This window comes from Maylandia zebra, linkage group LG14 (assembly GCF_041146795.1).
Source record: "Maylandia zebra isolate NMK-2024a linkage group LG14, Mzebra_GT3a, whole genome shotgun sequence".
Taxonomy (NCBI): domain Eukaryota; kingdom Metazoa; phylum Chordata; class Actinopteri; order Cichliformes; family Cichlidae; genus Maylandia; species Maylandia zebra.
The window spans coordinates 38,274,197-38,300,765 of NC_135180.1; the positions used below are offsets into that span (position 1 = coordinate 38,274,197).

The window sequence follows — 26,569 nt, forward strand, 5'->3', positions numbered from 1 at the left end:
TTTATGATTGTGCGTTTAAAACTATGTCTGTATCCTTTGGCGGTGATAACATGAAGTGTAAACCTCGCATAAATGATTTCTTCATGCGGTATAACCGGATGTTTCTCGCTTCTCCAGAGCCGGTGCAGCTCCAGCCTCTTGTCACTGGGAGGCCTGGTTGCCATCAGTTACTGGTTGTTGTTGGTACTGCTGTTCAGGGTGCAGCCGCACCGACAGCTAACGTGTCGTTAATTTGACACATTTTACTGCATCTATTTTTAGTTTCTTTGTATTGTTTGCTCTTAGCTTTCAGCTCCACCTTCTCACAACTTTTTCCACACCAAACTTTGTCTACAAGTTGCTGAGCGCACAGCGAATTATAGAGATCTGATTGGGCAATCCAGTGTCTGTAAGGGAAATGAACCAATCGGCTGTTTAACAAAACGGTAATGAAAGAGCTTTCACTGCCCTCCAGTGGTGAAAGTAAAGAACTGCACGTGTAAGACAGCAACAGCAACAATGCCTGAGGCTGCCCTGTAGTGCTCGTCGCTACCAGTTAGTTGGGATGTTTTACGTTCTCTTGTAGTCATTTCTCTTAATTTCTAACTTTTAATTAATTAATTTTATTACGATTTCATAAATAATGTTCTCGGATAAGTAAAAAAAATATCTCTCCCTGTCCTAAACAACAACGCGTTCTTGAAAAGAAACAATGCAAATGTATTTTATTTTATTTTATTTTATTTAAGTTTATTTTATTACGTCTCCCCTGAAGAGTCATTGCGCTACGTGTACGTCACCCGGAAGCAGGAAGTGTTCAGGAGCTTGTGAGTTGTCGTGGAGGCTTTGCTGCTGTTGTCGGTCTCGTCTTCCTGTTGGCTCAAATGGCGAGCTTCACGGGTCCGGGACTCTGGTGCTGGGCTCTGGTCCTGCTGATGCTGGCGGAAGCGAGCTGGCCGGTGGCGGCCGTGTCGGAACCGGGGAAGTGGGACCTGGACATCAATAACGTGAGTTTCCTGCTCGTACCTCCCGCTGTGATTCTGTGATGGTTCGTTTAGGTTCTGTGATGGACGGGTTGGAGCGGAGAGGAGCTTTGAGCAGATAAAACGTGTTTCAGCTGCGAAGCAGCCGCTAAAATACCGCTCTGTTTGCCCTGCGCCATAATCGTTACGCCGCTAACGGCTAACGTTAGCTAAAGTGAAAGTATTCAAGTGGCGCGTCACTCAACACGAACGATCCTGTGATAACCAGCTGCGCCATGAAGACGTTTGATATCAATAAAATCACCAGTTACTCGCGTATATGTGAAACAGGCCGATACCAGCCGCTCGTCTGGTGCTGAAGCCTTGTTTAAAGATTCTGCTGAGAAATCCGTTGGGCATCTTTCTTTGCCTTTAGACAATAATTCTGATGGCAAAAGAGCCAAACGGGACAGGCAAAAAAAATACTGCTGAGAGGACAGAAGGAGTACTTTGAGTTATCGTGAATGAAGAGAGACTGGAGGACAGTTGGTGAATCAGGAAGAGGATTGGTAAGAAAGACAGTGACGGCAGCTTTGAAGACTGCAAGTGGACGCTTCAGATGACACACGTGGAGGCCAGCAGGCTTTTTAACCGGACTGTTCAACACAGTCCTGTAGGATGAGAAGATGCCTGAGCAATGCAGAAGCGGTGCTGGTACTTTTCAAGGACAAGCGCGATGTACAGAGCTGCAGTAACTACAGTGGAATACAGCTGATGAGCAAACCAATAAAAAGTGTGGGAAAGAGTCGTGAGCAGGTTAAAGAGAGGTGATAATCAGCGAGCAGCAGTATGGCTTCATGCTGAGAAACAGCTCCACACATGTGATGTTTGAGTCTGTGGAGCCAGAAAAGCAGATGCAGAAGACCTGAATGAGGAGGTGAGAGAAGTATGAGAGGGTGTTGGACATGTCTGAGGAGACGAAGTTTTGTGTGTCTTAAAGGAAACAATATCTGCTGATAGATCAGATTTTTAATCGCTGTGGGTCTGAGATCCTGCATTGGTTGGGCTGTAAGCACAGTCTGTCCACCTGTTACATGCATTAGTCTGCAGAAGACTGTAAAGCTGTGACTGTGCACTGGAAACCCAGACTTACAGTATGAAGGTTAATGATAAACCAGAGTCATCAATGCTGCGGGTTAAATATCAAAGCTGATGCACAAAGACAGCACTGTCAGGGCTCGCAAAATCGCTAGCCCGACGTCCCGGCCTATCATAGGAAAATGTCAGTGCTTTTGCATTCTTTGGAAAATGTATCTGAGTAATTATGTCATTGGCATGGGTGAGCCACTGTCACTATGTGACATATTGAAATCGCGTTTGAATTTGCGCTTGTTTTTTGCTTTCACTTTGCGATTGCGCGAACGGCGTGTAGAGAGCGACAGCACTGATCTGTGAGTGACGATTAATTGTGCACCAATTCCTCTGACATCGTCTTATCACTCATTAGCTTACTACGCAAACATGACAAGTGAAATCTCCCGCAGCTTAAACATGTGAGAGGTTGATCGCGCAGAGAATCGCTGAGCTTATGTGAGTACGTGTGTAAAAGCATCAGGATATTAATTGTAGTTCTGCTGAGCCAAATAAGACAGGTCAGGGTGAAGAAGTGACAGCCAAAGAAAAGCTTACCACAAAACGGAAAAGTTATGACAAATCAGACTATAAGGCAAAAAGAAAGTGCAGCTTTATGGTTTCATGGACAAAATAATTTCTGTGGCTGGAACATGACGAGCTAAATAACATGATGTTCTGCAGGTGTGTTGTGAGTCGACAAGCGCCTTTGTTACTGGGACCAGTAATTTTAAGAAAGACCCCATTAGAACCCATGACAAATGCATTATTGCCCAGTCTGCAGTATCTTTCCCAGAACGAACAGCAATTGCAAAAAACATTCTAAAAATGAACCGAGCACAAGAAGAAGTCCTGACAAAGCTGTTTAGAGCCGCGTGCTGTGTAGCAAAGAGTGACCTACCACTGGCCAGATTTAGCAAACTTCAAAAAGCAAACGTCCTAGATGTTGGTTCCACTTGCCTCTTACCAGTGACTCCAGTGGAAATGTCAGATTCATGTCCTACGCAGTTCTTACAAGTTCATAGAAATTTCTGTTCAATGAGAGCCAAGTATTTGAGTTGATGATTGTCATTTTTATACAGTTGTTGTGATTTATATTGTAACAATTTTTTGATTAATTTTTGTTTCTGTTACAACGGAAACAAAACATAAAAAAATGCTCTTTTTTTATTCGGGCTACTTGAATTTATTTTTACCAAAAACTGCAGAGTGCCGGCCCAAAGGGCTGCCAGGGATTTAGAAATTTTGCGAGCCTTGACACTGTACCACTGTTTTTAATCTGCACAACCAGCAGTGGTGTGGAATTAAATACACAAAGTTCCCGAACACTGTAAGCCACCTTTCCAAAAACAGGAACATGAACCACTGATGTTGTTATCAACTGCCAAAGCGAAGGCCTCAGATCATCGGTTAACACAGAGTAACACGATAACAGGCATCTCCCAGCTCAGGGGCTGAAATTTGTATTTCCTTTAATGCTTCACACACGGGGCTGCAAATGAGTGTTTTTAGGAGTATAGCGAAATAGTTTTATCACAGTCCTGGTGATTTTCCTTTGGTGGAACTTGTATGCAGAAAAACCCTGAATTTATTCACTTTCGGGAGGGACCACGGCTAGATGGAGGGCACTGTGTTTGTGTGGGCAGCTGGAAATATCGGACTGGGACCGCTTACAAACAATAAGCCTGCAGGTTACAGGCTTTAGTCTCCCAGGAGATGAGTAAAGATCATAATTAATCAACACATTTTACAAGTCATGTAAAAACAAAGCCCACCTTGTGTTAGCTGTGAGGTTTTTCACATCAGAACAGAATGAAACAGATATCTGGTCCTGACCAAGTGATCAAAGTGTTTAAAAGCCACAGAATATAAAAATGCATGAATGATTGCTGGTCAGGGTCTCTACATGTTAGTATTTATGAAGGGTATGTTGTGACTTATCTTCACAGTTACAGCAGTCGCTCGCTATAACGCGGTTCACCTTTCGCGGTCTCGCTGATTTTATTTTAGTGCAGTTTTGCATGCTTGTTTTTTTTTTAAAGCGCATTGTGTTGTGCGTCCCGATCGGCTGTAGATCGTTGTCGATCTCCTCCGTGCCGTCTCTCCTGTACAGTACATCAATCACCAGCAGTGTGACTCTGTAGTGCTGTACTGTAAGTTTGTAAGTTTTCTCCCCGACAAACACGACAACGTCCACGAAACACACGGAGACGTCTGTTAGCCACCAGCTCGTAGCTAGCTCAGGTTCAAGCCTCACTAGAGCCGGCGAGAACAGCGACATCCCGGCACATGGTTTTCAGATCTGTGCCTACTCAAACATGATATAGAAGTCACTTAGATAACTTAAAAATATTATTGTTTGGCTGAGATTAAAGTTCTAATTTTCACACAGCTGAATAAACGTCAAACAGAAAACTGATTAAACAGAAGTGTGAGACGGTCGAGAGTTTACTCCTGTGTCCTGTTATATTTAGATAGAAAGAACAGACGGACAAATTTATTAAACTCCACCGAGACAATCTGCAAATGTCATTAAAAGTTTAATAAACCATCATCTTGTCTTTATTGTTAGTTAGCACAGACCTTAAACACTTAAAGCTGTAAGCTAATGATAGTTATATAAGACCAGATGCTGCTGGTGCAATAAGCTGTACGTCCAATGGATGATGATCTGACTAGTCGACTATCAGAATAATCGTTTGTGGCAGCCCTAGTTGTGACTTAATTAACTGTCAGAGAATAAAAATGGATTTTCTTTGTTTGTTTCAGGCTGTCCTGAAGGACCACACGTACTTCTTCTACAGTAAAACTCTGTTCAATAACAGCTTTATCAGTATCAAATGTAAGCAGATGTTTCTTCTTTCTTAAATCTTTATTTTACAGAGTTGGATAATAACGTTTGGGTTTGTCCAAAAAGTCCAGTTTATGTTTGCTGTGCAGGCAGAAGCAGAAACTAATGTCTCACATTCTGAAAGAAAAAGCTTACTTAAAGTGGACTTATTAAACTTTATTTTACAGAACATATCACGTGTTCATATTAAATGTAGGCAGACACTTTCAGGTTTACCTGTGTGTCTGTCTGAGAGGACAGAAGCTCCACCCACCCACTCTTCAAACGTTTTGTTAATGAAGGATAGCCAATCAGAAGAAAGCTGACTTTGAGCATTGGTTTAGAAACACTGGGTCAGGTTAAAATTATGAAGTGAAATAAAGAAAATAACAAGTGGAACAGCATTGCGGCCTAGAAGTGAGTTAATTTGGTTTGTTTGTGTGTGCAGTTGTATCAAAAGACTGCACCACCTCTCACCCGATCCTGAACATTTCCTGGTATCTGAGGAGCTCGCGCTGCAGCGACGAAGTCTTCAACCTGAACGTAAGACGCTCTGCTTTCTTCTCTGGAAACTGCTTATTTGGAGTATTCACTACTTCCATGTTTTGGACTTCTGCAAACTTCTACAGATGATCTGAGTATTTTCTTTTAACCTGTAACTTTGTCGCACACAGACGCTCAAAAACACAGAGTCCGAACATCATTACTGATTAACAGTTAGGGTTGGAAGTTTGTGGACAGTTTTGCCTTTGTGCACTAGCCCGAGTCAGACAGTCACGTGAAGTGCAGACGTTCAGCTTTAAGGGTTTAACAGATGTATTAACTCCAACCATTATTCATTGAATAATACAAATAACGGGACAGGATCAGTAAGGAGGTGATGTATAACTTGACTTTTAAAAAAAAAGGATCTTCAATGCACATTTTTTGTGCTTTATTTACGGCTCTGACCACACAGGCTCCAGTTTCTTAACAGCAACACTGATAACACAACATCAGCAGTGAGGATGATGTTGTCATATAGCACCAAATCACAACAACAGTCGCCTCAAGGCGCTTTATATTTTAAGGTCGACCCTACAGTAATATGTACAGAGAAAAACCCACCAATTATATGACCTCCTATCAGCAAGCAGGTTAATGTGGAGTCTGTCCACACACACAGGAACACAGCGAGGAAGCAGAGGTGATCCAAGCGAGCGGTGCTTGTTCCTCTAGTCACCTTTAAAGCAAAGCACCTGATCCACAAGCTTCAGCGTGAAGGAAGGAGAACTCTGTAGATGCTTCATCCACACAGAGAAAAAAGAAGCTGCATTAAAATATGCAGATGAGCTGTAAACTTCTTCTGATATGATAAACTGTCTACGGCAGTGATACCTGCAAGAAGCAGGGGTGAATCTAAAGGTGGGCATGGGGTGCATAAGACCATATTTCTTTCCAGGATGTCATAACATTCTGACTTAAAGTGAAATTATATATTCTATTAGTTAATTTGCATTAATATTTTAAAATACAAACACAATGCTTTTTTTGAAGGGCAGTAAAACTTTGGCTCTGCTGCAGACGAGTTGATGCAACACTTCTCCAACAGGAAGTGTTGCAAACCTCAGAGAATGTTGATATGCTTGAGTTGACACACACACCCCACATATACGTGTAATCTGATGGTCTGCGGGTAAAGACTACAAAGATGGCGGCCCTTCCCCAAACCTTTGGGCCTCGCTGCGTCTGTCCTCCTTCTGTTTACACTCCACACAGGAGCGTTCCCAAACAATCAGGATTCAGTTTTCACGTTTCATTTTCTTTTTTCTGTCATCTAGTTGCTTTCCCACTGAATGCAATAACAACAATCACAGTTTTAATTGTTTTTTTAAATTCATAATCCTCGGACTGCTATAAGTGTGACAACACTGAGTCTCGTCTCAGGATCCAACATGTCAAATGATCACATGTGTGCCATCTGCAGGAAGATCTGGCAAAAGGGTACTCCATGTCCGAGAGCGTCGAGAGAGAAGGAGGAACTGGGTCCTATTCTTCACACACGTATGATACAATCCACTGTGACCATCAGAACCCCAAGGTGAACACACACACGCACATACAGTGCAAATACTGAATGAAGTGTCTGTGTGGTGATTGAACGCTAAGACGGGCGTGTTTGTTTTATGACTCAGTTCAACCTGAATCAATCGGAGGCGATACATCCACTGAAACCACTGCAGCAGGCACAGGTGAGCTTTTTCCTTCTGTTCTTCACAATCAAAAAAGCCAAACACCCGAAGCACTACGGCCCTTTGTCTCGGCAGCTAGCTTCAGCTCTGTGTACTGACTGTACTCCCGGTTTGACCCTTAGAGGTGTGTCTCAGACTGCGCGTGTTTTACATGCTCTGCGTGTCTGATGAGAATCATCATGGCCGCTTTGCTCACACACCTTTTCTGGTTTGTCCGGTTGGTTTAAGCTGCTGTTTGTATTTCAGCCAAGCACAGGAAACGCTTCAGGGAGACGAAAGAGAGAGGCTCCAAAGCCACAGGTGAGCACATCATGCACACGCGTTGGGTATTCATATCTTGTGGGGACAAGGATTTTGGTCCCCACAAAGATATGAATGCGCATTCACTGAGCATAAAGGGGAGCATGCAGAAAATGTAATTGCATGCCTGCATAAATACACAGTGTCAGACCAACAGTTGAATTTCAGGGCGTTAATGTGTAAAATAACGAACAGCAGAAGCTGAGATAAGCTCTTTCCACGCTCGTAAAAACAGCTGCTGCTCTCAGCTTCACCCTCCACAGATTGTGCACCCTACCTCACGCCCTTTATAACCCCACGCTCCTGTTCCTCATCTAGGATCAGTATGAGAGCTACACTAGTTTGTGCCCCTCTGAGCCTGGGCTTCTGTCTCCGCCCGGTCTGGAACCAGGGCTCCTTAACATTTAAGGAAATTATGTTGATAATAAATTTAAATAATTGTGGGAGCAGCTGAAAGTACCTTTACTTTCTCTGCTGTGGCAGCAAACAAAGCTTTGTGATGTTCTGATTTGTGTGTTTGCTTATCTGTTGTCTTCAGTTAATGGAAGAATAGGAAATGATGTCATTGTTGTGCATGTTTTGGACCAAATTACGAAACGCTTCATGGGACGAAGTCGAGTGTTTGAGTCAGTTTAACTAATGTTGTTCTTCTTTGTCTCACAGTCAGCAAAGACGAACGACACCGTCAAAGATCAAAAACAGGTCAGCTGCTATTCCTGAAAGATTATCTTGTGATCCCAGGACATCCAGGTGGAGGCTTCTTTAAATTGATGTAAAAGCTGCTGTCTCTCCGCTGTTGCTCAGGCTGGGAATCCTGGTTTCGATGCGGTGGCTCAGAGCTGGGATGACGGACCCTACATGTTCATCCTCAAAATCGAAGACAAGAACCAGCAGTCTAGTGCCAAAAATCCATGGAACCTGAAGCGTCAGTGCACGCGCATACATAAAACACAAACACAGACAGCTGTCTGCATTAGTCTCAGGATTAGTTAACAATCAATGAGATTTACAATTGTAATTAAAATATGTTAAGTCTGTGTCTCATAATGAAATCATTCAAAATCACAATAACAGGCTTTTTAAATAAAACATTTCAACCAGCGTGTCAGTGAAGTCTAATCAGAGCGAATTTGAGAAACATCAACTGCAGTTCACCTGGTGTTGCTGCAGGGGGCGCTCGAGAGCTGGTCCTCAATCAAAGGCGTAAATCAGGGGTGTCCAACTCCAGGCCTCAAGGGCCGGTGTCCTGCAAGTTTTAGATCTCACCCTGGGTCAACACTCCTGAATCACATCTAAATCCACATCCTGGATCAAGGACGCATCTAAACCCAGCAGGACACCGGCCCTCGAGGCCTGGAGTTGGACACCCCTGGTGTAAATGAAACTAAACTGGTGGAAAACAACCATTTAAACCTGCTTCTGTACAACAAAAGAACATCTTTGATTTGGTTTTTCTCAAATCCAGCATCCATAACACGTCCAAACTGAAATAAAATGACTTTCATGTCCTTCAGTTTGTTTTAGAGTGAGGCTGATTCTGCCTGTTTTTTTGGGGTTTTGTTTGTTTGTTTGTTTGTGTTTAAAGCTAGCATTTGCTAAAGGAGGCTGATTGGTCGAGTAGAGGACTATAACATGGAGCTATGTTGAGAGGAGTTGGATGGTCTGCTCTGATGTTCAGTGAGCAGAGGCTACTTTATATAATGCTTTTAGTCACCGTCTGATACCCACTCTGTTTGCATTTGCAGTCGAGATCAGTATGAAGGGTCCACATGGCTTTATATCGGCGTCCGAATGGCCTCTAATGATGGTAAGAGCAAACACGTGCACGCAGAGAAATTAAAATGATATTTATTTGCTCTGGTATTTAAAATGCAGCAATAAGTCATTTACTTCCTGTCGCTCCTTTCTTCCAGTTCTACATGGTGATGTGCATCGTGTACGTGCTGCTCGCCGTGCTCTGGTTGGTTCTGTCCGCGTGTTACTGGAGGGACCTGCTCCGGATTCAGTTCTGGATCGGAGGTGTCATCTTCCTGGGCATGTTGGAGAAAGCCGTTTACTATGCCGAGTTCCAGAGCCTCAGATATGAAGGCGTGTCAGGTAGACAAAGACGCACACAGGTGGTGGCCCACGTGGTTCGTGACAGAGCTGTGATGAATATCCTGTGTCACGTGTCCTCCTGCAGTCACCGGGGCGGTGGTGTTTGCTGAGGTGCTCTCTGCAGTGAAGAGAACTCTGGCCAGAGTGCTGGTCATCATCGCCAGTCTGGGATACGGCATCGTCAAGTGAGTTTCACAGCTGTTACTGACGGCTGGCAGGTGCTTTATATGTTTCCACTGTGAGAACCTCCTCTGTAGTAGAAGGAAGGACCGACTCTGAGGCTGATGTGTCTGAAAACCTCCAGCTGTGCAGTTAAAAACCCAGCAGCTTAGCTGAAGCCAGTTAGCAGATTTACGAGCCTAGTGCCGGTAATGTTATGCACCCGTTTGCCACCAGATGGAGCTGTAGCCCAGCATCATCGTAGAAAAATACCATAAATGTTAATTTAGGCCTGGAAATTGTTTTGTTGTTGTTGCAAAAAAGGTGTACTGGGAAACAAAAATGCTTTTTGTGACATTTTTGTCTGGTGGTGTCCTATGTGATTTTACTAATGTGAAATATGTGCTGTGGCCAGTGTTGGGTAAGTTACTTTAAAATAGTAACTTAGTTACATTACTAGTTCTCTCAAAAGTAACTCAGTTCAAGTTACTCGTTACTTTCAAAGTAACTAGTTACTAGGGAAAGTAACTTTGGTTTTACTCAGACTTCTCCCTTGTTAATGTGTTGCTTCCATAACTTTGCCAGTCTTCTAGCTTGCTTACTTGCCACAGTGCACTGTGCCACCTACCAATAGACAGGAAAAGATAATGTGCACATTTCCACGAGAGAAATCCCACGCCTGGACCGTCATTGACTGCTGCCATGATTCTAGCCTACGTCACAGCGTCATGTGCGCCTTTTACATCCAACACAAAAACTGCAGTCGTGGTGCTTTCGATTGTACTCAGAACTCGGAAATTCTGCCTTCTGAATAGGAAGATGTAGGCAACACCAGACTGCAGATGAGCTGCATACAGGGCTGGACTGGGACAGAAAATCGTCCCGGGCATTTTGACTAGAGAGCGGCCCACCAATATAGGAAAAATCATAAAGCCTTTGAATGATAATAAACACTGCTATGACAGTGATGTTCACTGTTCTGATGGTATATATGCATCAATCTATCAATCGTTTGTTGTAAGATTCAGATAATTATTTTTTAAAAGCTAGACATTTTAAATGAGAATAAGAAAGAAAAAAGTATTTCTTTGTGCCCACCTTTCCCTGTTAATGCCCTACCTGGACCCCTGGCAACACTTTGCTAGATCCGCCCCTGCACAGTTACCAGCTGTCAGCTACTTAGAAAAGGATCCTGGTGTTATTTGTCTCTCAGAAACAGTTCATAACTTCCCTTCAACTCATTCATGTCACCTAAAAGGTAAACCTGTTTCTCCATCACCTGCTCAGCTCTGATGATTCAGTAAGGACATCTCCTGGTTTCATCCTCATGTTTCCCTCTCACCACATATCCAAACCGACATCATGACCAGCAGCTTTACAGCTGTGGCTCCAGCAAACATCAGCTGATACTAGAAATTAATATTAAATAAATTCTAACAACAGCTGATCAAGCTTAAACGTGCTGCTGTTGTTTAGCGCTGGTTTCCTCTTTCGGCGCAAAGTGGGCGATAAACAAACAAGAGAGCCGATCAGCTGATCATCGATCAGTTTCATGATTGAAGTAGAAACGGGAGAGGGAGGGGGAGAGGATGAGAGAAGAAGAGGCAGCTGTGCAGCAAAGACACAGAATAACTCCAGCTTTGTGTCTTTTTCATTGTAGCTGAATTACGGGACAAACTGTTCCTTTTCACCTCAATAAGAAACGCGTAATATTTTCTCTGAATACCAGACGGGACGGTTGGCAACTCTAATAACTTATGAACAAAATAAAGTTCAACATCAGTAACATCATAGCACCACCCAGCTGTATAGAAACTCCGTCATGCTAGCTAGCACGCAGTATGGAAAAAGTCAGAATAACGAAAATAAACTCCACCTAAGCTTGGTTCATATCTGACCCAGAGAGACTGCAGGTCATAACTTCTTACCTGAAGTTCAGTTCACACTTGGACCAGCGGCCGCCTCGGGTCTCTTTTCCTTCTGCGTCCCCTTTCCATCATCCACCTGCTGCCTCCACCACTTGCTAATGTTACTGAATCTGTGGAAGCTCTGCGATGCCACCACACGAAGTAACGAGTAACGAGCCTATCTAAATCCCAGTAACGACTAACGCGTTCCTGATTTTGGCATAATAACTAGTTACCGTGCTCGTTACCACAATAATAACGTAGTTACTGTAACGCGTTACTTAATAACGCGTTAGTCCCAACACTGGCTGTGGCTCCAAAACGTTGGGAAACGCTGTTCTATGTAATCAGAAGTCTTTGGAACCAGAGGAGCCCCCTGCTGGTCTTTAGGGGTGTCACTTTTCAGCCCTGAAACTACATCTATGAAGTCCTGGATGGGTCCAGAGTGCTTCGTATTATTTTGAATCCTCGACATAAAGGAGAAAGTCTTACCTTTAGTTACATAATAATAGGATATAAAAATTGCTTGTGTCGAGTCTCCAGTCAAGTCTCATAAAATAATCAAAACATTTTGCTGACTTTGCTCAAAAATACGATTTCCTCCCTTTTCTGTTCTGTGCAGCGTCACATGACATTACTTTTAAATGCAGACCGCTGATGCTATCGTCAGTTCTGCTGATCCAACCAGAGGACTGAACGGACTCCATTAAAATTTATATCATTCATCAAGGAAAGTTAGAAAACCCAAAAAGAAATGGCGCACAACTCCATCCTCAGATCAGTGCGGCTACCTGATTGGGTTACAGGTTTTTGTTTGTTTACCTGGCTCAGAATCGATGTCATGTCAAAAGCATACTCTTTGCATTTTTTAAATTTCATTCACTAAACAAAAAAAGTTTGATTCCAGCTTTAAACAAGGAGGAAGATAAGAGTCTCTGTAGCAGATCCCAGAACTTGCTTGTGTTTCGCGGTTTAAGGGATAACCGCCATGTTTGCAGATGGGGAATCCTCCCATAGATTTCTATTAATATCACCACTGTGGAAATGCAGTCAAGCGGCGAACTGAAAGAACTTTGAGATCCACTGAAAGTGTTTCTGATTCCATCCATCCATCTTCTTCTGCTTATCCGGGACGGGGTCGAGGGCACAGCAGCCTAAGCAGAGAAGCCCAGACCTCCCCTTCCCCAGCCACCTCCTCCAGCTTGTGTGGGGGAAGACCAAGGCGTTCCCAGGCCAGCCAAGAGATATAATCTCTCCAGTGTGTCCTGGGTCTGCCTCGGGGCCTCATCCCGGTGGGACATGCACGGAACGAGGCACCCAGGAGGCATCTCTGTCAGATGCTCGAAACACCTCAACTGGCTCCTTTTGATGTGAAGGGGCAGTGGCTCTACTCTGAGCCCCTCCTGGATGGCCGTACTCACCCTATCTCTAAGGGAGAGGCCAGCCACCCTTCAGAGGAAGCTCATTTGCCACTTGTATCGGCAACCTCGTTCTTTCGGTCACTGCCCACAGCTCGTGACAATAGTTGAGGGTAGGGACGTAGATCAACCGGGAAATTGAGCATCTGCATCACTGCGGCCGCTGCCCAGTCCGTCTGTCGATCTCCCGATCAAGTCTGACTTATTGCCGATATGTGGACCAATCTCTTGCAATAGTTGTATAGGGACTGAATGGCCGTAGCAATGGGCCAGACACCCCATACTCCCTGAGCACCCCCCACAGGACCCCCCGAGGGACACGGTCGAATGCCTTCTCCAAGTCCATAAAACACATGTAGATTGGTGGGCAAACTCCCATGCACCCGCAAGTATCCTTGTGAGGGTAAAGGGCTGGTCCAGTGATCTATGACCAGGATGAAAACCGCATTGTTCCTCCTGTATCCGAGGTTCGACTAATGGACTAACTCTCCTTTCCAGCACCCTGGCATAGACTTTCCCAGGGAGGCCGAGGAGTGTGATTCCCCCTGTAGTTGGAATACAACTGGGGTAGCTCAGGAGGTAGAGCAGGTCATCTGTTGATCGGTTGGTGGTTCGATTCCTGGCTCCTGTCTGCATGCCGAATACACTTGCTCCCCACTTGCTCTCCGATGCATTCATACTCCTATCAGAGCTTGGTGGCTCCTTCACATCTGGTGTCCACCATTTGGTGCGGGGGTTACCACCACGACAGGCACCAACCACCTTGCGGCCGCAGCTCAGTGCAGCGGCTTCGACAGTGGAGATGCTGAACATGGTCCATCCGGACTCAATGTCCCCAGTCTCCCTCAGAATGCTGTTGAAGCTGAAGATCTCGCGGACTGGGCCTCTGCTAGGCGTTACCAACACACCCTCACTATACATTTTAGCGTGACAGGTCTGTCCAGCGCCATCCCTTGCCACCTGATCCAACTCATTTTATATAGCGGTCATTATCTCCAGGTACAGTTCACACACACAGAGTGACGTTTCTCGTTTCTCTCCCGCAGGCCGAGACTCGGCGCTCTGCTGCACAGAGTCGTTGGCGTTGGTCTGCTCTACCTGATCTTCTCCATCATCGAGGGACTCTTAAGAGTCAACGCTGTGAGTCCCAAGAGCGCTGCAGTACTGTGTGTGTGTGTGTGTGTGTGTGTGTGTGTGTGTGTGTGTGTGTGTGTGTGTGTGTGTGTGTGTGTGTGTCTGACATGTTTTTCTCTGCAGGATCGAGGGGACACCAGCAGTAGAGTTTTGTGTGACATAGTGCTGGCCTTCACTGATTCCTGTATTGTCTGGTGGATATCCTTTAACATGTATTAAGAGAATCATCCTCTCACGCTTAATTAATCTTTTGAAAACTAAATAAAATCCGTCACACATAAGTGCACATAAATCACTGAAGAATGTATTAATGACCACACTGTCAGGATTTAATAAAGAGGCATCGGCGTGGGGAGGCATCTTTTTGTGTTTGTAGGGGTTTTCCTCTCAGAGTCATCGTTTTGGGAGGAGAGTATTGAAATGAATCATACCGAGGGTTTTTCTTAATTTAATGCAGACAAGAGTCTCTTTTGCACCTGTTGTGGCTGTGTTAGCTTCCATTAGGGGCGTTAATTTATTTGAAATGCCAGAGCGAGGTGTCCGTGCATAATTGGTTTGAGTGGACGGCTCAAAGCTGCGAGCTCCGTGCCAAAGGTTTGGTTCGGTCCTGTAAATCTCTGCAGGCTTAAAGCTGAGCCCCAAATGTTTCTGCTCTGCACATTTGAGCTACACGGACCTAAACTAGGTGTCAAATGCATCCAGGGAGCATCGGCAGTGAAGGTTTCTTTTTCCCGTTTCATGCCTTTTCTTGGACAAACACATTGCTTACAAGATTTTATTTTATTTAGAAGCCTGAGCCCTCGTCAGTGGCAGGTCACCAAAAGTCTTCGACTGTGGGGGGGAAAGTTACAGCAGTCAAAATGAAGTAAAACACACCGGATGTATAAGAAATAGCTGAAACGAGTCCAATCAGATAAAAATAACAATAAGCAAAATGAAAACATCAATGAGGTAAAAATGGACCATCCAATAAACTAAAATAAGCATAAATTAAAGTAAAAACTGAATTTATAATAAAAAATTCAGCAAAGCAAAAAAACCACAGAATTCAACTGACTTAATATTTTATGACACATTTAAGTCTAAATTTAAAGTCCAAACGAAGCGGCTGTTTCAGCTGCAGCCACCAGAGGGCGATACATCTCTGAACACACCGGGTCCTCTTGTTTGTCTCTTCCTGTTTGTTTTTCCCTGCTGGGGGATGTAAATGCGTCCGACCCACTAAAATATCCAATGATGGAGCGACATGAGGGATGCTGAATAAACTCCACCCACCTGCTGCACCCTGATGAGCAAAACAAACCTTTTAGACTGAACAGAAGCTGTTCGCTGTGCTGCGTGTGGGTGGGCTGTGTGTGCATTTCTCTTCTTCCTCTCACCCTTCTCTTTTCTGTTTACTTCCTCCGTTCTTTTCCTTCCCTTCCTGCTTTCTTGCGTCCCTCCTCTTCCTCTTCATTTTGTCTCCTTCGCCTCATCCTCCGTGTCTTCTCCTGTCTTTCCGTCTCCAGGCTGAAGATGATGTAGTGCTCCTGGCTGCTATTCCTCTGGCTGTGCTCGACTCTACCCTCTGCTGGTGGATATCCGCCGCTGCACCTTCCCCCCTTTCTAGTGAAAGTTTGGCTTTCTCTCCCTTTCTTTTTCACTTGTTTCTACCTTGCTGCTTTGTTACATATTTAGCCAGAGCTAACTGATACATGGACCCTTGAATCAGAGGTGTCCTTAAACATCAGAGGGTCCGTTTTGAGAGTTACCCTGAAGCACCAGGAGAACTCAAAGCATGATCGGCACAGAGAAAATCCGACAGGTGCGTCTGCTGTTGGGTTGTTCCTACCTGTGCAGTGGCAGGGAGGGAGTGGATGTTAGCTGAGTGGGACAGAGTTAAAGTATTAAATTGTCCTGCGTGTGAAGTGAATGTTGCATGACAAGTTTCAGCCTTCCTCTTGGTGAAGTTCCTTGACCGTGTCGTCACATCTTTGTGAGCCTGATTCAGACGATGAAGCTGCTGCGCCTCAGGAGGAACGTGGTGAAGCTCTTGCTCTACAGACACTTCACCAACACGCTCATCTTTGCTGTCATAGGTATTCAAAGTTCTCTTTGTGTTTAACATTTTATTTTCATGTCCTTGTTTTAAGGATGTTTGTGTGCTTTTCAGCGTCGGTCATCTTCATCATCTGGACCACGAAGACCTTCAGGATGTCCAAATGTCAGTCTGTAAGTGCTTCAGCGCTTGGATTCAGTTAAAGCTGCTCTCCAGCTTCTCTCTCTTTCATTTCTTGCTTTCATTTGGTTGGTAAATTTCATTGGAGAATATTTAAGTGCAAAAATGAGAAGAATTACGATTAATTCGATTTATTCTCTGAACCGAGTTTGTTTTTTCTACCTCACTGCTGAATCTCTCTCTCTCTGCAGGACTGGAGGGAGCTGTGGATAGATGACGCTTTCTGGCGTTTCTTGTTCTCCATCATCCTATTGGTCATTATGTTTCTATGGCGACCGTCAGCCAATAACCAGAGGTGGGATGTTGTTTTGGGGTTTTTTAATCCCCAGTCTCCAGTTTGTGTCTGTAAAGTAAAGCCGTGTCCTCTGTGTCTGTAACAGGTACGCCTTCAGTCCTCTGGTGGATGAAGAGAGCGATGAAGAGGAGAAGGAGCCCATGATGAACGAGGCTTTTGGTCAGAATGCACACCCGCCTCACTTCTCTCCTCTTTCTGTTTAGCCTGAGATGAAATGAATCCATTAAAGTGGATTCGTTCGGTTTATTCTTCAGCTCCATGATTCACTCTTCATAATAATCCGTTATCTGATACTCAGTCCATCCTCCGTCTAGGGCGAGCCGTTTTAGCTTTTAGCCCTTTAAACCAGCCTTCTTCTGATTGGATGCCCCTCATTAACAAGAGCTTTGAGGAGCAGCTGTGACCTCATTATTAGAAACTCATTTTTAACACGTTAACGATGTTAAATACGTTTCCATCATTGAAACAGGAGCCATGCTGCACATGTGTGAGGTACCTCTGGTAAACGATCATCTACGTTTTATTATTTTTCTCACGGTTTGTTTGTTTTTCACTCCTTTGTGTCTCCAGAGGGGATGAAGATGAGGGGCGTGAAGAATGAGGCCAACGGCTCAGCCAAAGCTAACAAAGTGGTGAGTCAGAGGAATCTGAACACCGCCAGACATCAGCCCGTGTTAGTGGTTTGTACAGGAACCTCGCAGCAGCCGTGTTACTGGTCAGATTGTGGCATTAAAATGGTCCTAAAGGCACCAACAGCACAAACACAGTCCAGAAAAGTTGCTCAATAAGATAAGATAAGACTTTATTGATCCCACAACGGGGAAATTTTTGCGTCACCTCAGCTCAGGTACAGATATATGAAGGAAATACAAAAATAAAATAATAAAATGTGAACTAATGATTTATTTAAAAAAATTACAGTAATAAAGGAGGAAATTAGCTGCGGAGACAAAAGCGTATTTCTTTGTATCAGGCTGTAAACGTGCTTCATTTGTGCTGTAACGTTTTAACATGACTGTCAGCAGCTGGAGCCTCCGGTGGACGTCAGAGGAACTGCAGCTTTTGGTGCTCCAGCGTTATCTTAATTTTTTTGGATCCGTTGAATGGATTAGAAACTAAAACTTATTTTTCTTTTTTTATATCCTTTTTTAAACTTTACTCACTAAAGTTTTTACTAAACTGATTATTGTTCAGTCGTGGTAGCTGCTTATTTTACTGCATTCAGTCACAGTTTCTGTAACAGCTGATGAACCCATGTTTAGTGTTCAAAGGAAAATCTTCTATTTGCATCATGCAGCATGATCCCTCATGTTTAATCTCCTTAGGATGAGGACCTGAAGTGGGTTGAGGAGAACATCCCGTCATCTATTGCAGATGTGTAAGTCGTGACGAGCGTTAATCAGTGTGAATCTGCTGATTATTGTAAATCACAAACGTGACACTGAACGTGTTTTCCCTTCCTCGCAGCGCCCTGCCGCCCCTGCTGGACTCTGACGAGGTAAACTTTCACTTCACTGGAAAAAATTGACATCACTTCAAACGTAAAATGAAACTTTGAAACACTGTGGAGAATTTAGAGCACAAAGGCACAAATGGTACCCGGAGTAGACTCAGTGGGATCTGACCAGCTGATGGTTTAGTTATTAAAGTTTAAACTTTATCACAGTTTGAAAATTGTGTTTGAGGCCGCTAACAGATAAATAATAAATGAGATCGTCATCGTTACTGACAATAACCTGCAGGTAACAACAACAAAATCAAGCAGCACGCAGCTTTATCACCTGAGTCTGTTTATCTGCGTTAAAGAGAAATGCAGGAAGTGTCTCTGGACATGAGAAGTCCCGAAAGGTCCCCAGAGAGTGTGGGGTCCCCTCATGGGCTGCGAGGTATCGCATTTGAGCCATCAGAGCTCATTTAATGTCAATAAACTGTTTCTTTTCCAGTTAATTGAAATTCTGAAGTCTGTAAAACTTTGAAATCCACAGGAATATATCATTTTTAAAGGTCACATCTTTTATGCTTTAGAGGACAAGGTGCCCAACTCCTCTGGGATCAGGTGCAAAGTCAAGCAGATGTTTCTATTATAAACTATGTTTCTGTTATAGAGGGCTGAAAAAATCAACTTTAACATATTAAATATATTTGCATTTAAAAGAGAAACTGAACCAGTGGAACGAAGCTGCAGGGTTTAAATAGTGTTTTCATTTCTGTGATTCACCCTGAAACTCCACGTTATCATCATTATCACTTTATATTCATTTGTGAAGTAAAGCTGTGGTGGTTTGGATGGATCTCCCTCTGGAGACCACAGAGCGTCAAACTGTTCGCACCTGCAGTCTTACTGAGTTTACTCGGAGAGCTCAGTGAACGAACTCGAACTTATTGAGAAACACACACACACATTCTCGTTTTCATGTTTTGTTTGTGAGGACATCTAATTTACATAATGCTTTCCCTAGCTGCTAACCCTAACCATCAGCCTGAACCATAGCTATAACCTAACTGTAACCATGACTCTAAAACCACATTTTGAGTCTCAAAAATGCCCTCAGTCTCGTGAGGACGGCCACTTTTGTGTAGTATGTAGTATTTATTTATTTATTGTCGTTGTCAAGAACAATGAAATTGCGTTTGGGGCTTCCATACAACCCAAAAAAAGAAGAAAATAATAAATACCCCTTAAAACCCAAGTGTACATATTTAACCCAGTGTGACTCCAATGCAATAAGACAATCCTTAGCAATAATGTTCGTAGAAATTCAGACAAAGACCTGAGAAACATGACAAAATACAACAATGCAACCCATTCAATATTATTGTACTGTGAGATATGATATCAGATATGATAGTTATCTATTTAAGAAAGAGGTGGGGGGGGGGCAGGAGGGGGAAGAGAATAAAGATATGATGCACCAATGCAGACCAGTTCATTGCTATTAAGAAGTTGGATATGGTTATTGTCCGTGAGAGGGGGGCAGAGAGTTCAGGAGCCTCACAGCCTGTGGATACAGGCTGTTGGCCAGTCTGGATGTTCTGGCCTGTATAGACCTGTACCTTCTCCCTGAGGGCAGCAGATGGAAAAGGTGGCGCGCAGGGTGATGTTGGTCCCGCAGGATACTGTGCACCCTCCTCAGACAGCGAGTGGGGAAGATATTACTGATCTCTGGCAGACTTGTTCCAATAATTCTGCCAGCTTCTTTCACCACCCGCTGGAGTGCTTGCTGATCGGCCTTGGTGCAGCTGGGGAACCACACTAGAAATCCATACGTCAGAACGCTGCTGATGGCACAGTTGTAGAAGTTCAACATCAGAGATCTGGGAATGTGTGCGCTCCGCAGTCTCCTCAGGTAGTAGAGGCGCTGTTGGGCCTTCCGTACAACTGAGGTGATATGGTTGCCCCAGGACAGGTCCTCGGTCACAGTTACCCCCAAGAATTTAAAACTGCTCACCCTCTCCACCGCCTCACTGCCAATGAAGAGAGGCAGATGGTTGTTATGACCCCTCTTCCGGAAATCTACAATGATCTCCTTGGTCTTTTTGGTGTTTAAGACCAAGTTATTGTCGTGGCACCATGACTCTAGTTGTTGCACCTCTGTCCTATAGTTTGTCTCATCATTGTTGGATATAAGTCCGAGCACTGTAGTGTCATCTGCAAACTTAACAATGAGATTGGACGCGCAGGAGGAAATACAGTCATGGGTGAAGAGAGTGTATAGCAGAGGGCTCAGAACACACCCCTGAGGGGCACCGGTGTTGACCACAAGGGTGGAAGAGGTGTTCTTACCCACTCTGACACTCTGTCTACGGTTAGTGAGGAAGTCCACAATCCAGTTGCACAGAGAGGAGTTAAGTCCCAGTTGGTGGAGTTTGGGACGGAGTTTGTATGGCCGGATGGTATTAAAAGCCGAGCTGTAGTCTACAAAGAGGAACCGTGCATAGGTGTTCCTGTGTTCCAAGTGCTTCAGTAATGTGTGCAGCACTGTGGCGATCGCATCCTCGGTTGACCGGTTCTCCCTGTATGCAAACTGGTGCGAGTCCAGGGATGGTGGAAAAGCAGCTCTGATGTGTTTAATGACCACTTTTGTCCTCATAAGTCACTGTTGGTCCCCACAAAGATCTCTACACAGGTACACACACACACACACACACACACACACACACACACACACACACACACACACACACACACACACACACACACACACACACACACACACACAGCTTACGAGCAGCAGGGGGCAGCAGATCCACAGTAGACACCCTGTGCTGCTGGTTACGTCATACTGTTGTTTATCGTCCTCTGTGTTGTCATGGTGAGCAGAAAGATGTGACGCGACAGATGCGTGTGTGTGTGTGTGTGTGTGTGTGTGTGTGTGTGCTGCAGCTGTTAATGATCCTCTGAATAAAAACAAATTTGTATTTTTTCTCATCATTGTTTGTGTGATCAGTAAAAATGCTCCCGTGGCCTCAGACTGACGTCCAGCAGACGCCGCGCTCGTTTTAATATCCGTCTGTGTTTTTCCTCGTGTCCTCTGTTGGCTGTTCATTCAAACCATTTTCCAAATTATTTACTCTCTCGTCTCCAAACCGAGCCTCTTTAAGGCGTCCGGCAATCAACAAAGTGCCTCTTATGTAAAATCAATTTCTTACATAAGCGGCCATATGAACGCAGAGGGGTATTAAAACCCACAGAAGATATGAAGTGTGCACACGCTCTGTTCCCCGCAGGGCGAGCGGGCTTCGTTCTGCCAGCGAGGATAATGGACGTGTACGTAACGAAGCCGGCTCATCAAAGGGTTAAATTAAGGGGAAATAATGCCTTTAACTCCCTGCTCGTCACCTCCTTTTGGTAGATTATGTAACGCGTTCTTGTTATTTAAGAGATAAACGAGGGCTGAATCTGAACCCAACCTGCCTGTTATGGTAAATTCATCACGATCGAGGAGGAAATTCTGCCTCACCTGCCGTCACCCCGACGCTTTGTGTTGTTTTGCTACCTGAATAAATCCTGTTAACCTGGATTCTGGCAGCTGAGCCGGCGTGTGAAGATTCCTGCTTTGTTTGAAACGCTCCTCAGTGTCTCTCATGAAAACACGGAGGTGAAGACAGAAGCTGCTCTCTGACCTTCCTTAATCCCCGAGCCTGAAATAACCTGATGTAAAAGAGCTTTTTAATATTTGTAAATGGTGCTGACCTCTGCAGGTTGTCGCTCAGAGAGTGCACCGAGCTGTCAGAAAGGCCGGTTCTGAGCAGAAGGTTTAGGCTGTAGATCCACTCAGGACCATCGCTGTTTACGTCCACGCTGAGCTCCACTGTCCTGCTGTGGAAACATTTTGACTGCTTGAGAATGTAAAGCAGGGGTCACGTGGGACCAGAACCACCAGAGGGTCCAGTTCAGCTCGCCGGGCTGAGTCTGCAAAAGGTGCAATTTCAGTGAGGTCAACTCCAGTAATTTTAACAAAAACACAAAATTCCCCGTGTGGCCGTGCAGGAGTGGAACAGCCTGCAGACGATATTCCAGCGTCGAGTCAAAAGGATGTAAATCCTTCCTAAATCTGTCTTTCTGTAAGATATGATATAGATGATTTTCAGGAGCTCTGAGGCCGTGCGTCTGCTCTAAGGTGGACGCTTCAACAGTCTGTGGGTTAAAGCTCCTGAAACTATAAACGTGCTGCTGTGTTTTCTGTTGCAGGAAACGATGACGACCAAGTTTGAGATGTCCAAGATGGAGTGAAGCACAAAAGAGAAGCTTTTTAAAAAAAACAAGAGACTGGCATCACCGAGAGGTACGCCCACGTGACGAGGAGGAGGGAGAGATGAAGGAGGGAACCGATGGGAGCGAGAGCTCACTGTCGCCGTGTGATTTCATCCCTGAACTTATGAGCTTTGTAAGCCTTGACCTGTACATACGCTGGGAGCAGAGTTGATGCTCAGATCCTTTTATTTCCTGTTTGTACTTATACGCCTCTCTGTATACTCTGCATACACAAACAGTATATTTTGACAGATTTAACGTTAAATGTTTTGTGTTTGTTGGATTTTTCACGTTTACACGCGCAGGTGTCTGTCTCCTCACCGCAGTGGGTTTTGGGGGCTTTTTTGGTTTGTTTGGTTTTTTAAGCTGAATGAAAAAATTGTGTTTTGATTTCTTCAACCTGCAGAGACTTAAATTGTGAATCATAAAAGTAAAATGTGAGTAAACATGGAGTATTTCTGATGAAGCTGAAGTTTGTCTTTCATGCCAGTTTTGTGTTTTCGTGGAGCTCGTTTAATTCTCATTATTAATTCATAACTTAACGTCCTTCCTGTGCTGAGACGGCTTGTTTGAGTTTGACGCCTTCTGCAGGCTCCGGTTCAGATGCCGTAAAACGTGCGACGAGGCCCCGACGCACAGGGTTTCATTACTGCACAGAAAGGAGCAGGAAAACAAAACGGCGCGGTCTGTCTTTGGTGATAATTTAGGTCTATTATTCGATCATAACGCCAAAAATCAGACCTCAGAGTCTGGCTGGGGGTAAAATCATAGACTGTATATAAAAGATGCTTTCCTAAATGTTGGCGCTTTGGCGCCAGCGGGGACTGTATTTGGATGAGAGCTGAGGTGCCGCATTATTAGCTAACATGGCTAACACGCTCACATCACAGATACCTGCTAATTAGCGCTGAGTCACATCCAAATAAAGTCCTCGACTTTCACTCAGACTTCATGGTTACTACAGTAACCTCACAGAAGCCATATAATTGGTCAGATGATGTCATTAAAAAGGCTCCAACGGTACAAACAAGGTCCAGTTCAGGGACTGGAATTACCCGAGGTGCCAGGCTGGAGCTGCCTGTGGCAGTTTTTAACTTGTCGATTTACTTGTTTCGGCTCCTTCCAGTGTTTTCTGTCAGACTGTGAGAAGTTTAAAGCTAGTTCTGCTGATCCTCTGCCATAAAAGGTTTCACAGCAGGTGGTTTGATTTTGCAGATTTACGCTGGATTCCCTTCCTGATGCAACCTCACAGGGGAATTGTGGCTCTGGCTTGACCCAGCGACCTTTCTCCTGCCAACTGAATGTATGAATCACAGCCCCGCGGAGCCCCTGTCCGATTTTTTACAAGTCTAAAAGAACCTGGCAAACACTCAGACACACCAAAGTAGCAAATACTTCAAACTCGGGTTGTATCGACAAATTTATGGTCATCTACCTGGAAGGTTGATAGTCTGGATGCCAGAGTATTCCTCTGAAAGGCACCGAACCCCAAAGTGCTCTCAGATGCATCCACGGCAGTGTGAATGTTAGAAACTGTGCTCGTGTCAGTGAGACGCTGGATGAAGCCCTTTGAGTGTGCAGTTAAGAACCAGTCCAGTCGCCACACTTGGTTCACTGTCACGACTTGTTAGATCCATTCTTGCCCGATCAGCGTTTCAGCCTGTTGGTCGCTTTGTCGGCTTCTCCTCGTCCAACCACCGACCAAAGATTCTGGGTCAGATTACGATACGGGAATTTTCCTGCCCATGAATCCAAAGTTTCAAGATTTCTGCAAACTTCAGATCATGTTTGTCTTGTGACATGGAGCTCCATCATGCTGGAAGGTGCACAGATTGTCAGCAGATTGTTCCTGGATAGTTGCAGGAAGTCGGTCTCTGAGGATTCTTTCAGTATATTTCAAATTGATTTGTTTGCCGGTAAAATTACCTCTGGTTACTCTTCACTGCATAAGAGAATTTTTTTTTTTTAAAGGCAAAGTGTTTGAAACAAAACTGCCGCTGACTCACTTATGGAGCCTCGAGTGGACCCTGGAGGAACTGCAGCTTTTGGAGGACTTGGTTAATGATGTCACAATGGCTGCATCCATCTTTTATATTCAATTCAGTTTTATTTATACCGCGCCAAATCACAACAACAGTCACCTCAAGGTGGTTTATATTGAAAGGTCGACCCTACAATAATACATAAATAGATAAACCCAACAATCATATGACCCCCTATGAGCAGCACTTTGGCGACAGTGGGAAGGAAAAACTCCCTTTTAACAGGAAGAAACCCTGGAGGCTTCTTCCTGTTTCCAGATATCCAGTCTGTGCTTCAGCCCCGGGAAAACGTCTCCTATTCAAACTTTGCACCATCTTTTTATCTGTCTGTTCGGCCGCCTGCAGTGTCTTCTCTCTCAGCCACACACACTTTACACAGCCCTGTGTGTGTGTGTGTGTGTGTGTGTGTGTGTGTGTGTGTGTGTGTGTGTGTGTGTGTGTGTGTGTGTGTTTCAGTCTAAGTGTTGACGCTGACTTGTCTGGATGGACTAAATGCTCCATGAATCGCCCGGATCAGCTGCAGGAAAACTCTCCCTGTGTGCTGCCCGCTCCCATCAGCCTGCAGCGCTCGCTCGCTTTCACAGAAATCAGCTCCACTTTCATCTTTTTCTCAGTGAGGTTTGAGGCTGGACTTTTATTTTGGAGGGCTGCTGATCCCGAGTCATATTCAGTGTTTTGTGTTTGCTTACATAATGCAGCTGCTCTCATAAAGTGGACCTACAGCAAATCCCGAGCAGATAAGACGGGTCTGACAGCGAGCATTGTCTCATTTTAAATCCAGCGAGCAGCAGCTGTTACAGATGAAAAGTGCGTCACATAAATAAAATCCATGTAATGCAGGCTTTGAGCTTTACACTGGAGTATGTGCGCAGCGTTCGCGCAGCAGTGTGTGATTACGGGGCCGTTAAATTTAGATGAAAAGTAAAAACCAAACATCTGTTCCTGCTGAACTGTGGACGCAGGAGTCGCTCAGTCGTCTGCGGCGATGACCGTTTGTCTCTGTGAAAAGTGTGTTTTTGTATCAGCTGTGATGTTGGGGAGAAACTTTGTTTTCCACTTCAGTCTGTAAAATTATTTTGCCGTTTGCTTTTTAAAAAAATCAGAAGTTGTTAATAAAAAGTAAGTTATGAGCTTTGCCCCTAAATTCTGATTTTACTCACATATTTCAATTCTTATGTGTTTGATATTTGCATCTTATGACATTTATTGTTTATTGGCTTTATTGGTTGTTCTGATTGGTTGTCTAATGACTTTTACACAGAATAGACTACCCGTCTACCCCCCTCCCTCGAGGGGGATAACCGGGTAGTCCTCCATGGAGGATGCCACCACCACCACCATCTGCTCCTGGATCTTCCAAACAAACCGGCCTCAATCAGCCCGACTCGGCCCGCACCTCCCGGACCCCTGCAGAGCTGCGTTCTCTGCCCCCTCTGAGATGAGACGGCGTACAGGGTGGAGGTAGAGAACTTGTCCCGCTGCTGCAAAGAGAATAACCTGAAGCTGACGTCTCATAATGGGTGTCAGCAGGCTCAGACAGGTCCACTCAACTCTCACTGTAAATGGAGAACAGGTGGAATATGACCTCACCTGGTGTAGGGCTGGGCCATATCATACCGTTCACGGTATAATGTTGGGCAACGATAAGAAAATGAAATATGGCGATAGAATTTGGGTAAAACGCGCATGCGCTGTGCCTTTGTTTTCATACGCACATGGCGGAGAAAGCGGATCGTTGAATGAAACCATGAACCTTTGATTTTTCTGAAAGTCGGCAGAGCCCCTTATAATCCCGTGTGCCTTATGTATGAACTCTGGTTGTGTTTACTGACCTCGAAACGATTTTATGTGCACGGCGCTCGAAAATCTGTCAGATGTTTCAGTACGACTTTGCTGAGCTACGAAGCCGCACCGCTTGATGGATTGTCGGAGCGTTACGGCATCGTAGGCGGAGCCTCGCGGAGTGATACGTGCTGTGCTTCAACATAATGTTACCGCAGGGGTCGGCAACCTTTCTGATGACGAGTGCATCTAAAATTTGCTCAGCAGTCAGTGTGCCATATGATTGCTTTAGCAATAAATTTAATAATGCTCTATATTAACAGTTACAC

General features: G+C 44.6%; 1 protein-coding gene across 5 annotated transcripts; it reads left to right on the forward strand.

The window, feature by feature from the left end:
• The first annotated feature begins 502 nt into the window (after positions 1 to 502).
• Positions 503 to 22,882, forward strand: zgc:162698 (Transmembrane protein 87A-like). Of its 5 annotated transcripts, XM_024804910.1 has the most exons (22): positions 503 to 534; positions 755 to 986; positions 4,842 to 4,914; positions 5,351 to 5,445; positions 6,869 to 6,982; positions 7,077 to 7,133; positions 7,380 to 7,433; positions 8,097 to 8,135; positions 8,238 to 8,358; positions 9,179 to 9,240; positions 9,347 to 9,530; positions 9,616 to 9,715; positions 14,061 to 14,154; positions 14,272 to 14,346; positions 16,118 to 16,226; positions 16,301 to 16,359; positions 16,558 to 16,661; positions 16,747 to 16,820; positions 17,232 to 17,293; positions 17,987 to 18,039; positions 18,129 to 18,159; positions 22,354 to 22,882. In XM_024804910.1, exons 2-22 carry the CDS (start codon positions 864 to 866, stop codon positions 22,393 to 22,395), a joined length of 1,725 nt encoding a protein of 574 aa, XP_024660678.1. In that variant the 5' UTR covers positions 503 to 534; positions 755 to 863; the 3' UTR covers positions 22,396 to 22,882. The 5 variants fall into 5 exon arrangements, with proteins under 5 accessions (XP_024660678.1, XP_024660679.1, XP_024660677.1 ...); XM_024804911.2 differs by lacking the exons at positions 503 to 534; positions 14,272 to 14,346 and adding an exon at positions 15,657 to 15,725 and having other exon boundaries at positions 757 to 986; XM_024804909.2 differs by lacking the exon at positions 503 to 534 and having other exon boundaries at positions 759 to 986.
• The last annotated feature ends 3,687 nt before the right edge of the window (positions 22,883 to 26,569 follow it).